Genomic DNA, 14,054 nt, shown 5'->3' with positions numbered 1-14,054 from the left:
ACCATTGTGAATGGTTTTAATGGCGGGGCCCTCTAATTTGTGTGGTTTGGTCCCCAGCCTCTCTGAGCGGGTACGGGTGTTGGTTGATCAGGTAAAGACAAAGGACATGCCACACTGGGTCCCAGCTGTTCCTCTGCTTCACTTCCTGAGGGGGTTGTCTGCGCCCTTTGAACCAGTCTCGTGCGCCATCAGCCCGACATATGACCTCTCCTGGGCAGGGCTTTGGGGGCTGAAATCCAGCCATGTGTCCAACTACAGCCAAGATAGGAGGTGCTCTCTCTTGCTTACATTATGCAATAACGTCGCAATAACTGCTCCAATTCAAATTTCAGAACCTTTATAAAGCCTAATTTTAACCAGAGCCCTTCAGATTAGGGGTTGAACAATAAGGCAATATTGTGCAACTCCGTATCATGATAGGTTCTTCCAATTTATTGATTTTATTTTTTAGGAATTATTTTTTATTTGTAAAAGAAAGTATCACACAAAGTGTGTTAGTCAACCAGTTTACTGTATGATACTTTGCAGGTTTTTGTCTTAATGAACAAAAACAGCACCTGAGCATGTCTATGTGCATTATGCACATTTTAACTCATAGATATCATCAAAAAATTAATATGAGTTGAAAGGATGTCAGGGAAATGATTTGCTCAATCAACATGGAATACAACACAAGAACCAGACAACATTTTGGAGGGGCAGTTCAAAAAAACAGAAATTTAAATTTTAAATTTTTAAATTTTAAATTTTAAAGAGTATTTTAATGTCATAACTTTTTAGATACAGTTCACCGGTGAATTGCCAGTGAATTCTTTACCAGAAAAGCAGTGGTCCTTAGAGGTCCATTATATCACAGTGAACTGCATTTAAAAAAAGTTGTGGAATCTAGAACATTCACCGCGTCTCAGCGAAACTATATGGATGGATAGATAGTAAGCGGAAACATTTTTTGATGAACTGCCCCTTTAAATGCAGCCATCAATTAACATATCATTGTGTTCTTAGAGAAACCATTGAATGAAAACTAAATCTAGGCGAATTGTTCAGTAGAATAACCTTTGCTTACGAGAAAATTATTTTAAGAGAATATTTGTATACTCTGTGAGCCATAGATAGCGATTGTGTGTGATGATAAATTTAGGTTGACCCAACACGTTTTTTGATTGTATGGATGGCTTGACCTTGCTACTCAATGTTTGTATTTTTCTTCTCAGGGCCATAATAAATGTGATGAAAGACCACAGGCACCTGTTTGAGGTGGATGCACTGCTGTTTCGGTCGTGTATGTGGGTCATGACTGTGGAGGACTTGGTTGAGTGCAGTTGTATTGCACAAGCCGGCTTGCTGGACCTCCTCCAGGCTTTCTATCTGAAGGCTCCAGCAGATGTGTCTTACAGTAACATGGTAAGGACGACGATTGTTTGGTCACTTTTATCTTTAGCTTCCATGTGTGGTGTAAGTGACCCAAGAGCCTATCCAAATTTAAATCTGTCGCAGCATTCATGTTTTGCATTCATTAGTGTAATTTGCTCTTTCTCTTTTATTGGATATTGTTAGGTAACCCTGGTCCTGAAGATGATTCTGGCTTTTGTTCCATCGAAACCCTGAAATACTGATTTTGACTGAATTGTTACTGTTAATGCAGGGACGCAGAGACTTGTGCTTATGATGCAACTTGTTTTGTACTTTGATCTGTGTTTTGTTTTGTTCCCACAGCACGTGTCTGATGTCCTCACATATATTCACAAAAATCTTGTTGAACAAGAGTACAGGTAATACAGGAAATTAATTTACCAATAATTGTACCACAGCCGTTGTTCATTAATCAGTTCATTAAACAATACTGTACGTGTTACATTTTCCAAATGTAATGGTAGGAAACCTACAGTTTCATGAAATGCTGCCAAAGTTGTGAAAATTATGTTTAAAATATGTTAGAAATGCACAATTAGAGTGCTATTACATACGCAATCTGTGATCAAAACTATCTTAGTCTGCATTAAAGAAAATGTATTTTACAAATTGAAAATACAGCTTGGTGCATTGCTGTGTTTCTTCATTGTAGACATGTAGGTTGAAGTAAAAATTAAATCTCATTGCATTTTACACCAAAGTGTAACTGATTTCAGGGACTGGAAGCTATATTTTACCCTATTTTGGGGGCTTTATTGATGTTATTTGTAATTTTGTCAATGACACCTGAAAGTCACTCTCTTAGGTAAGGCCATCTTGTAAAGGGCGACTGTTTAACTGTATTTAAAATGGTTGTGACTGCAGTTTTCAAGGTGAGGACTACGGAAGAGCTTGTCTGACAACAGCGATAAAAATATTGGATAAAATCTGCAAAGGTGTTAAATCAAGTTACAGGCAGGAATTGGCCAAGATCCCTGTGGCATGTATGAACATGGTTGCCCTGGTTTCTGAAATTTTCCTGTCCTGCCAGCCTCAGGTATAAACACACACACACAGACACAGCGCATCTTGATTGTTCTTGATTGCCACTTCTGCGCTGAGTGACAGTGCTAATGAGCCTCTGGCTGCAAATTTAAGGAGATGACGGATGTCGACAGAACCAGGATGGGAGCGAAGGACAGAGAGCTCCTGGAAACAGCCATGGGCATCTTGAGGAAGTGGGTGGGGCAAACCTTACGGAGCAGGCTGACTACCGGTGTCTTCAATATCAGCATTGCGCCCGAAATCGAGGTGAGAACACGCTGGATGGGACAGGAAGTTTGGCAGTGTAGAATAGTGATAGGCGAGCCGCATTAGGGGACACCTGGGGGGCAGCTATTGTACCCTTGAACAATGGGCCTCATGCAAGAACCACTTGTATGGACAGATTTGTTCTTAAATCGCTTAAATCTCTTATTTCCCATTCACCAATTTTCTGTTATTTAGAATTTTTCCTTTGGTAGGAACAACTAGTGGTCCAGACGTATCGTACGAGTCATCGAAACCAGAGCCCTACCATGTGTCAGCACAGCTAGTCAGGCACACGGAACTCTGTTCAAACTTTCAAACTAGGCGCTGCAGATCAAATATGAAGAGTTAATTAATTTTATTATGCTGCCAAATTCCGGATGGTGCAGTGGGTAGCACTGCCGCCTCACAGCAAGGAGGTCCTGGGTTCGCATCCCCGAACCGGGGCCTCTCTGTGCGGAGTTTGCATGTTCTCCCCGTGTCTGCGTGGGTTTCCTCCGGGTACTCCGGTTTCCTCCCACAGTCCAAAGACATGCATGTTAGGCTGATTGGAGAGTCTAAATTGCCCGTAGGTATGAGTGTGTGAGTGAATGGTGTGTGTGCCCTGTGATGGACTGGCGACCTGTCCAGGGTGTATTCCTGCCTTTCGCCCAATGTATGCTGGGATAGGCTCCAGCCCCCCTGCGACCCTGTTCAGGATAAGCGGGTTCAGATAATGGATGGATGGATGGATGGATGGATGGATGCTGCCAAATTCCACTCTCCACACCCTTATGTCTACTATGAGACATCAGCAATCACTACCCACAGTCACCTCATCAAAATCACACAACACCATAACTATTGCAAACAAAACCATCTGGAAAACAATAAAAACAACAACCTTACACAATTGACCAACCTCCTCATGTATCAATGGCAAAAATTACTGCCTTTATCATAAATCAATTACACCACTTAGAACAAACATAGAATCCATTTCTTAATAACCGACTCTCCAAAACCAGAAACCTGCCTGTCACCCTATTCAATCAACGCATGCTGGTACATACACACAAGCATGCAACTATAACCTGTCTCCTTTCTGCTTGTACTTCTCCCTTTGTATATTTAGTGAATCTCTCATGATGTCTTTGACACCTTTTTGTGTCATTTTGATCTTCATGTCTAATGTATAATTTATTTTCCTCTCTTTTGACTTCCCTCTCAGATGCATCAGCACATAATTTCTATGAAATATAATTGCATATAAAAATAAAGTTGACCACTCAAGAGGGGGGCATGGTGGTTGCAGTCTGCCATATTATTATTATGTTTGGCCAAAATAAAACCGATGGAACCCACCTACAGTACCATACAGTGGCTTCAGAAAGTATTCACTATTCAGACCACTTCAGTTTTTGCAATTCACTTTAAAGATTTCAGTTTTTCATTTTTAATAAATTAGCATTTCATTTCTAAAAAAATATTTTCACTTTGTGAGGTTATTAAGTGTAGATTGATAGGCAGAAATGGCAGATATGGCAATTTTAGCCATTTAAAATTTAATCTCACACAATAGTGTGCAAAAAGTGAAGGGGTCTGAATACTTTCTCAAGCCACTGTATAGACTATATTATAAAGGAGATATTCATTTAGGACAAGTTTCTTGAAGTTATAAGCATCAGTTTAATCTGATGTGGCACACTCGTACGAGCCCATCATATGACAAAAAGCAAGAAAAATGTATGATAAATATCCAAAAATGTTTTTGCATGAGGCCCATTGTTCCTAATCAAAGATGAATTATTGAAAAATATCCGGCTGCATAAATCTGTTTAAAAAAATAAAATAAAAATCTACGTAAGTCTGTTAAGAACATCATCTGCCAATATGTAAATGAGTTTTCTTAAACTTCAGAACAAGTGAACTCTTATTAAAATTTTTCTTACTTATGATGTTTCATTTTACTTTTATATTGTGAGTTGCATGTATTTTGAATGAATTACACATTTTTAAATGGCCAGAGGCCTGTGTAAAGTGCACATTACTAATATTCTGACCATGTTTTGATACTGTTTTATATTTATTAGATGTGGAACAACATCATTTCTCTCAGTTTTAAAAATGAGGAATTCACAAAGGAATGGAGAGACTTGTTTACGACAGATTTGGAAGGGAAATTGAATATGGTGAGGAAATTATTTCCTTAGGTAACTTTTCTGCCATACAGTATTCTTCTTTTTTTTTCTTTTTTTTTTACAACCAAAATGTTTGTATTTCAGGAGTCTCCATTGAACCAAATCGAGATCTATTGTTCCAGTATTGAAGAAATTGCGGATTCCTATCCCTGTGTTGCAAACAGTATTGAGAAGTGTGCCCTCAATGCAGTTACCTCCATTTGCCAGGTATTCAGTGTGCCTTTTCCCCTGCGATTCTCCCTGTTTTGAGAATGGCCAGTTATGCTTGCGCTGCAGCACTTTTAAAACCTTTGTTGTCAATTCTGGTAAATTCAAACAACTGTATGCTCTTAGCACACATTAGCTGGAGGGGGACACTCCTGTGTGTAGTTTAATAGGTGAACTTGAGGGTGTCAAATTAACCAGTCGGTGTCACTGGTGTGTGATGAGACAACCAAAAATTTGCCTTAACAAGTATTTTAGTATTTAAACACTGTATTTCAACATGTTACTTTTACTAAATAATATGTTGCTATACATTTTGCTAAATAAGACAAAAAGACCGCCAAAGAGGTAAGATGATTTTGCTAATTTCAAGATTCAAGATTCAAGACAAAACTTCAAACTTATTAGTCTTCAGTTACAAGACTAAAACACTTGTGGCAGACAAGTTTTTACTGCGAATATCATCCCTGGCTGCTGAATTTGTCCCATCTCATTGAGGAGCAAGAACACCAGCCCGCCTTTCCTGATTTAATCTTTCTTTCCTGGGCAAGGCTGGACCATCTGAAATGATCTTTGACAAGTTACGTTTGGTGATCGCTAAATGTGGCGTGCAATGTAAAAATTAAATACATAAATAAATTGCCCCTGACTCAAAATTATGAACAAAGGTTGATTGAATCCAGACCAGAATGCTTTTGAAATTAGGGTACTGAGGTCCCAGATGTTTCTGCACTCTCATAAGCAGAAGCAATGCAAAGCCTGCATTAGAAGAGCCGTGTTTTAAAGTTGGAGTTTTTTCTTCTATTTTAAAGCCATTTTTATCATGATCCAGGTAGGCTTTGGTTAATTGGGAGATTGCAGAGTACATTCTTCATGCACTGTACATAACAATATTCTTCTTTTTTTTTTTTTTCAATTGTCATTTATATTCAGTCCAAGGCAGAGGCAGAGGTTTTTGATAAATTCAAGATAAATTGGAAGTTTGGAAAGCTGGTATCTGCTATCATTGAAAAGTCCTGGCCCAGAGATTCTGTGGGGCATTACCAAGAGGGGGAGGAAGCAATCCTTCAGCACATGCTCACCTGGACTGCTGCCAAGGAAATCTTTCAATTGCACGGTACTCCGCTGCTCTTACCTGTCATGTGACTGAGTTTATGTGTACTTTTAATTATTGATGTATTCAGTAGCATTTTACCATTCTTGGAATGATTTTCTCTGCTTCTCGGTTTCATTTCAAAACATGTACACAGCGGTCAAATGTCTCATTGAATAGACTTGCTCAAAAATTATTTGAATGCATTGCTGTCACGTGACTATGTGCATTGAAAGGGGGGGAAGTCCTCACCGCCTAAATTGAGAGGGAGGGATGATGAAGACTGTCGGCCCATACTTGTCATGATCCTTCATGCATCGGTTCTTGCTTTTCCTGTTTTGTCCCTTGGCTCTCTTTTTAGGTGCGGATGAAAAGCTAATGGACAAGCTCAGTAAGGAGGCCAAGGAGCGATTGGCTGCAGCCACCTCAACCTTCAGCTGTATCTCCCGCAAAGTCCTCGAGGGGGCTATAGAGATCCGGCTACTCAATCACATCCTGACCTACCAAAGGACCTTCATTGAACTGCTGAAGATAGGTAGCTAATGGGTCAAATTCCTGTTATGGCAGTCCCTTTGCTCCATGCATAATAGTGAGCTCCCTGGAAAGAGTGAAGACTTTTCTGGCTACTGTATACATTTCATAATTATGTGTGGAATGATTTGTTTGGGTGCACCATGGAATTTGCATGCTGCTGAAACAAGGACAGGTGTTTTACTCCTGAAATTCATTGGTTTTTGTTGATTGCTTTAGGTTGTGGTTTTGTGATTTGATGGTGATTTGCCTGTGATTTGGTGAAAATGGTCGACATTGTGGAATACATGCTTTTTGCAGACTGTCTGTCTAACTGCGAGGAGTGCAAGGACAGCTCGACCATGAGAAGACTGCTGCAGTGGAGAAGGGACGAGTTGAAGGCCGTTTACCGTGAGAGGGAGCTGGTGGAGAGTGTGATCACCATGTCCCGCAAACTGCAGGAGCACATCCAAGGTGAGTGAGTCAGTGATAGAGTGAGTGATTGTGAGTCAGTGATAGAGTGAGTGATTGTGAGTCAGTGATAGAGTGAGTGAAAGAGTGAGTATGCCTCACTAGTTTGTGTGTGTCCATGTGTGTCAGAGTAACACCTCACAGGACAGTGTATGTATGGGTATGTGCCTGTACACTCACTGAGCACTTTACTAAGTATGCATACTTATTCATGCGATTATCTAATCAGCCAATCGTGTGGCAGCAGTGCAATGCATAAAATAATGCAGATGCAGGTCGGGAGCTTGGGTTAATGTTCACATCAGCCATCAAAATGGGAGGAAAATTGGATATCAGTGATTTCAACCGTGGTATGATTGATGGTGCGAGACGGGCTGGCTTGATTATATCTGTAACTGCTGATCTCCTCAGATTTTCATGCACAACAGTCTCAAAATGGTGCGAAAAACAAAAGACAGAAACCATTGTTCATGGGAGAGGTCAATAGAGAATAGCCTGACTCGTTCGAGCTGACAAAAATATGATATGGCTATGGTAATTCCGATAATGACACTGTACCATTGTGGTGAGCATCAGAATGCACAGGACGCTGAACCTTGAGGCAGATGGGCTACAACAGCAGAAGTCCACATCGGGTTCCACTTCTGTCAGCCAAGTACATAAAGCTGAGGCTTCAGTGGTCACAAGCTCACCAAAACTGGACAGATAAACTGGGAAAACGTTGCCTGGTCTGATGAATATCAATTACTGCTCAGGCATACAGGTGGTAGGGTCAGAATTTGGCACCAACAGCATGAATCCATGGACCTAACCTGCCTTGTGTCAGCAGTCCAGGTTGTTGGCAGTGGTGTAATGGTGTGGGGAATGTTTTCTTGGCACACTTTGGGGCTGTTAATGCCAATTAATCATCGCTTGAATGCCACAGCCTGTTTGAGTATTGTTGCTGACCATGTGCATCGCTTCATTCCCTTCACAAAGAATCAAGGCTGTTTTGAGAGCAAATGGAGGCCCTACCCAGTATTGGTATTGTGTTCCTAATAAAGTGCTCCGTGAATGTATATTTGTATGGGTAAGAAGCTCTAAGAGCATGGTGTATGTCACTGTTAACATGTGTCCCTCATCTGTATGTACCTCTTTTTTTTTATTTATACAGTCGCCATGGGCGATCTAGAGCAAACGGGGCAAATTAATATTGAGGGGATGACCCTCAACGAGTTCATGGATGTTCACCGGTGTGGCAGTATCTCGTCCGACATGGCTGGTGTGGTTACCTTCTTCCACCTCGACGAGAACACAGAAAAGATGGCAAAAGTCCTGTGCTTGTTGAAGGGCAGCTTCATTTTCAGCATGTGCTGGGATAATCAGGCAAAGTACCTCTCTAGGAGAAACCACCTCAACGATGATGAAGATGAAGAGGACCACAGTGAGGATTTTGGTGATGCAGAGGAGGAAATTCAAGTGGTGGCTACACTACCAGTCATATACAGTGATATCTTTCAGCCGTCTCAAGATGAATATCTGAAAATCTACGCTGACCTGAAGAGTGGGACTCTCAAACTGGGGGAGGTGGACGTCATCTTCAAGGAATATAAAGGCAGGTATGAAGAGCTGAGGGAGGAGCTGGAGATCATGTGCCAGACTGACCCGTCTGAGGGCCGAAACTGGATCCAGAGACGGGTGGGGCAGATCGAACAGTACCACGAGATCCACCTGGCCGTGGAGTCGGCACTGGTCATACAAAAGGTCAAGCAGACGCTCTGCCTTCAGGGGGATTTCAAGGTCCTGGAGAGGCTGCTTGAAGTTGTAAGTGATTAAAACCTTTGGAAGCAATGTCCATAGGGACAGTATAGTTCCTTTCAGGGACATTCTTATGCATTAGTTCCAAAACTGTAGGAAGAGACCCACTACTGGGTTGAGAAAATGTGTTTAATTCAGAAACACATCAGGTTAAAAAATATAAATGAAAAAATGCTATTACACAAGGCTGTATGTGTAGAGTGGGGAGCTAAGCGGAGAGCCAGGGGTGACCAAGGGTAGAACCCTTCTAAACCAACACGCGAACGCGTTCGTCACAAAATCCCAGGGAGAACAGAAATAGGGATACACAGCTAGGGACAGGACTTCCCCCGAAACAGTGGGGGGAATAGAAATGACCAAAACTATTATTCTAAATAGAAAACAGAAAAGGAGCCCGAAAACGGCTAGAGAACGTAAAACAACCCTTAATACACAGGGCGAACCAATAACCTTGGTACCGTGCCAAATAGCGGGGCACGGAGAGAAAACCAAAATAAAATACAACCTAGCGTGAAAAACTAGGCACGAAAATAAAAACCTTAAGACGCAGCTCGGGACAAAAATGCAAACCAAAATACAACACCGGGGACAACGTCCCTCTACCGTCGACTCACACGAGTCCAAAAGAAAAACAAAACCCTTGAGGAAGGCGCCGGCACACACAACACTCCCAGCTGTACGCCTTCCGTACCTTTTAGAACCTGACTTGTAAGTTTTAGAGTCTACCGGGTGCTTTACCGGCTTTGTGCCAAGGGCGAACGGTTGAACACAAAAGCACTGAAAAATAGTCCACGCTGGTCTTAAATACTGTTCAGGGAGGTAATTCCCCTGGTGTAAACGAGGAACAGGTGGAAACAATGACCAGTGGGAATTACCTCCCACCGTGACAGTATGTAATGTACACTCACTAAGTACTTTATTAGGAGTGCCCACCTGAACACCTAACAGTCCGTGATTTTGACAGTGGCATGAACAGTCTCTAGAGTTTGCGGAGAATGGTGCATAAAACAAAACATCCAGTGAGCAGCCGTTCTGTGGGCAGAAACGTGTTGTTAATGAGAGAAGGTAAAGGCCCGAAGCTGACAGGAAGGTGACAGTAACATAAATAACCACACATTTCCACGCATAGTATGCAGGAGAACATCTCTGATCACACTGCATGTCACACCTCTAAGTGGATAGGCTACAGCAGCAGAAGACATAATAAGTCTAAAAAAATAGTGTAATAAATACCTAATAAAGTGCTTACAGAGTGTACATGGGTTTTGGATTATTTTAAATGTTTAGCATGCCTATGATCTTTCCTATGAAAATAAATCATGATATACTTTTTATATTTGTATCATAATGCAGAATTATATCAAATAGACTGAATTTCTGAATTTCGTTCGTTTCTATCTTCAGGCTGATGTGAACTTTAAACAAGAGAACCTGGACCGCATTGACAATAACTTGATGCAGGCCAAAAAGGACATGGTGGACATCACCGAACCTCGTCGTCTGTGCTTGCAGGAGCTCGGCGAGAGGAAAAACTTTGTCATGTGGGTCAAAGAGGCCTTGGAAGGTGAGGCAAGGATAGATGAACTAAACATAATTAAAATTATGTACTTTGCTTAGCTTAGCAGACAGTGTCATCTACAGGTACTTCACACTGTTTCCCACAACAAAAGAAGAACATACCATTTCACAATGACAAGCGCCTGTTTAGTCATTTTGCCTTCACATACAAATCCTTGGTTTATTTGGAGATGATGTAGGTGAATATACATGTTTTACGTGCAGATATCAATGAGCTGAAGGTCTTTGTGGACCTGGCGTCGATCTCGGCTGGAGAGAATGACCTGGATGTGGACCGCGTGGCCTGTTTCCATGACGCTGTTTTAGGCTACTCCCCTATGCTGTACGAGCTTAAGCCCAACTGTGGGTTTGACGTCTTTAAGGAGACACTGAAGAAGCTGTGGAGAGCACTTGACAATGATCACAACCTTCCAAAGAAGCTGGTAAGATGTCAGAAATGTGCATATTTTCACTGTCCAGGCTCCCCGAGTAAAAGCTCCAGAGGTCCTGAGTTGAAGGTTGTTCTCCATTTCAGCGAGACACCGCTCGCCACCTGGAGTGGTTGAAAACGGTTAAAGACAGTCATGGTTCGGTGGAGCTGTCCTCTCTTTCCTTGGCTTCTGCAATCAACAAGAAGGGCATCTACATTATCAGCGCACAAAAACAGAAGGTCTGTCTGTCTTTACCTAAATGTAAATGTAAAAGAGCTTTAATTATTTGTTATGGTTTGAAACAGGGCCTTTTTTTACTACCATTTAGTTTCTTGGCTCATGAATGAATACCAAGCATTTGTTTCATGTTACAGTTGAGTCTGGAAACAGCCCTGAAGTTGAGGATCCCGGAGGAGCATGAGGAGGGGCAGGAGATGCGCTGCTACTCGCTGGATGAGCTACGGGAGTTGCAGAACAAGTTGATGCTGATGTCTGGGAAAGGGGAGCAGGGCCAGGGTGAGGTGGAGCACTTTGTGGAGGTAAACTACATTCAGACTGCTTTTGTTACATGGTTTCCACCATGAGCACAGGTTGGTAGTTGCAAGGTTGACCTTCTTTGTCATAAGCCAACTGTGACGTTTTTGTGCTTCTCAGGTCTTTGCCGGCATCCAGAGACTCTCCATGGCCTTTGTTGAACTGTACGCTGCTGGAAACCCACTGTTCCGTCACTGGGAGGCCAACTTCGACTGCAGTGCGGTCAATGGAGATGGCATTGGAGGCATCATCATGGACTTCAATCTGAGCACTGCGGTGGGTGAGATCATGTTGGAGGGTGACATGCTGGAAGAGCTGCTTGAACTGTGCAGGAAGATGGAGAAGTGCTTGGAATTCTGGGAGGCCTTTGTGAACCAGCAGAGATCCCAACACTACTACCTCAACTACTACACTGCAGAGCAGATAGTCTACCTGTGTGACAGGCTGACCCAGAAGAAAGTGAAGGAGCTGGATGGCCAGACCCTAATGATGCTGTCCTTCATCAAGCCCAACTGTGGGGTCTATGATCTGAGGCAGACATGGCACAAGCTTCAGTATGAGCTCCTCACCATGACTCCTGAGCTAAACACAGATATTGAGTTTCAGACCTTTGTGGAGAACACTAACAGTTTGGAAAGGGATCCAGCATTTGAAGAGGAGGGTGTCGATCTGCCGAGTCTTTTGGAGCAAGCCAGTGGCTCACAAAAGCTGGATGCTGTGTGGAACGCCTATATGAGGGACATGCAGAGCTTCCTCCCAGACTCCCTGGATGTGTGCACCTTGGGGAGACTGTTGGAAATATTGGCTAACTTAGAGGAAGAGGATGAAGATGACGAGGAAGAGGGATTTGTGTTATCTGATAGGAAGGAGAAGGGTGCCTTCCGTACCCTTCCAAATGGTCTGATCGATAGCCGCCCAAACCTTGTCATCTGCCCACGAGCTGAAGTCTTGAGGTCCTGCATCAGTGTCTACATGACCAGCGGGGATGAGCCGCTGCCCACCTATGACGAGGTGCTCCTGTGTACAGCTGCCACCCCCTACGAGCAGGTGGAGCTGTTCTTCAGGCGTTGTCTGACTGCTGGCTACGGAGGCAGGAAGATCTACACCCTCCTTTACGCAGAGGACCTAGCCTATGAGGCAAGCTACAGGGTGGAGCAGCTCTTCCAGAGGTTAGAGAAACAGTGCTTTAAGCCCTACAGGCTAGTGATCATCTGCAGCGCCGACCGGGAGCACGCCTATATCCCCTCTGCCTTCAGCCAGTACCGGCTGCACATGGTCCCCCTGGAATCCATGGAGAGAATCCAGAGCTACCTGTCCTGGCACTATACCGTCCCTTCCGAACTTCCTACTGCTGCTGCCGTGTTCCGAGACAGGACGTTTGTCAGAGTTGTGACATCCAAAAGAGCTGGAGTGGGTCAGTGGCGTCCAGTCAGATATTAACTATTCAATGGGGGTGATTGTACCCGTCTCTAATAGTATCAACAGAATATTAATTTGTGCAGTATAATACATTAGCTCAGTTATTAATCTGAAAGGTAGCCTATATTTCAGTATATATATTAAATTTTTTCATGCATTGCTGTTGCTTTTAAATGGTTGAAGTGATACATTGAAGGCAAGTCATACAGATCAGGACAACACTACTCTATGACCTGTTAGATGCAGGGTATTATTATTAACTACTAATGCATGCATTAGTCTGGAGCTTATATAAAGGCTCACACAATTCCACATCAGCTTGATTGCTTCTGAATTCCTGCTGTCATTTTGATTATGGTGTAAAATGTATCAATTAAGCTGTCATCCTGTGCTTTTCAGGTAAATCCATGTACATTAAGAGGCTGTACGAAGGACTGAGGAAAGACACCAAGAGGCCCTCTCTTCTGAAATGCATTCGTTTGATTGAGCCAAGTGTTGATGAAAATGTTGTTCTGCGGTCCTTGCTCAGTGGTCTCCATGAGGAACTCACAATCTTCCATTTTGACGTCACGTCATCTGTAAGCATTTTAAAATGGAGTGGTACGACTGCTTAGAAATTGATTTCACTTTTGTAAAAAACAAAAAACAAAACATTTCTAAAAAACAAAATTTTTGAGGCAAATTCTATGCCGTACAAATAAATTCACTGTAATGCATATCTTTGGCTAGCATTATGGCCAGCTGGCATCATCAGTTGTGTTGGTTTGGTTCATTCTTCTTCACTGGATGGTTTACAATTCTTGATTGACAGAATCCATAAAATGATATACAGTATATCAAACCATATTTGAAACCTTTTTTTGCCATGCAGTCTTTCTTTGTTCAGTTTGTTTCTTTTTTAAGTAAAGCATAATTAGCTTAATTAATTTTATATTAATTACCCCGGATCCTTTGGTGTGCTGAATATTGCAGGTGCGGAAAGGTCTGCATGAATTTCTCTTCAAATTGCTGGTGTTGCGCTACCTGATGGATTCCGAAGGTCACATGTGGAAATGCAGCAACACGCATTTGTATGCCATTGAAATCTTGCAGTCCATGGAAAATGTCTCCAGAACTGGAAACAGAGCTGTAAGTTTCCTGGCTACTTGGTAACAGTAC

At 42.4% G+C, this 14,054-nt stretch overlaps 1 protein-coding gene across 1 annotated transcript in view; it reads left to right on the top strand.

Moving 5' to 3' along the window:
- The window catches only part of rnf213a (ring finger protein 213a), a 52,954-nt gene that overhangs the window by 8,956 nt on the left and 29,944 nt on the right, over nt 1–14,054 (top strand). The window contains exons 11-28 of the mRNA XM_061223162.1: nt 58–270; nt 1,215–1,404; nt 1,717–1,772; nt 2,278–2,449; nt 2,551–2,703; nt 4,773–4,871; nt 4,965–5,087; nt 6,018–6,201; nt 6,539–6,712; nt 7,009–7,161; nt 8,312–8,961; nt 10,360–10,519; nt 10,738–10,955; nt 11,048–11,182; nt 11,318–11,482; nt 11,598–12,891; nt 13,296–13,474; nt 13,869–14,024. Of these exons, the coding sequence (XP_061079146.1) occupies nt 58–270; nt 1,215–1,404; nt 1,717–1,772; nt 2,278–2,449; nt 2,551–2,703; nt 4,773–4,871; nt 4,965–5,087; nt 6,018–6,201; nt 6,539–6,712; nt 7,009–7,161; nt 8,312–8,961; nt 10,360–10,519; nt 10,738–10,955; nt 11,048–11,182; nt 11,318–11,482; nt 11,598–12,891; nt 13,296–13,474; nt 13,869–14,024 (4,474 nt within the window). The remainder of the gene's footprint in view (nt 1–57; nt 271–1,214; nt 1,405–1,716; nt 1,773–2,277; nt 2,450–2,550; nt 2,704–4,772; nt 4,872–4,964; nt 5,088–6,017; nt 6,202–6,538; nt 6,713–7,008; nt 7,162–8,311; nt 8,962–10,359; nt 10,520–10,737; nt 10,956–11,047; nt 11,183–11,317; nt 11,483–11,597; nt 12,892–13,295; nt 13,475–13,868; nt 14,025–14,054) is intronic.

The sequence above is a fragment of the Conger conger genome, chromosome 16 (genome assembly GCF_963514075.1).
Source record: "Conger conger chromosome 16, fConCon1.1, whole genome shotgun sequence".
Lineage (NCBI taxonomy): Eukaryota > Metazoa > Chordata > Actinopteri > Anguilliformes > Congridae > Conger > Conger conger.
This window is presented reverse-complemented; position numbering and strand designations above follow the sequence as displayed.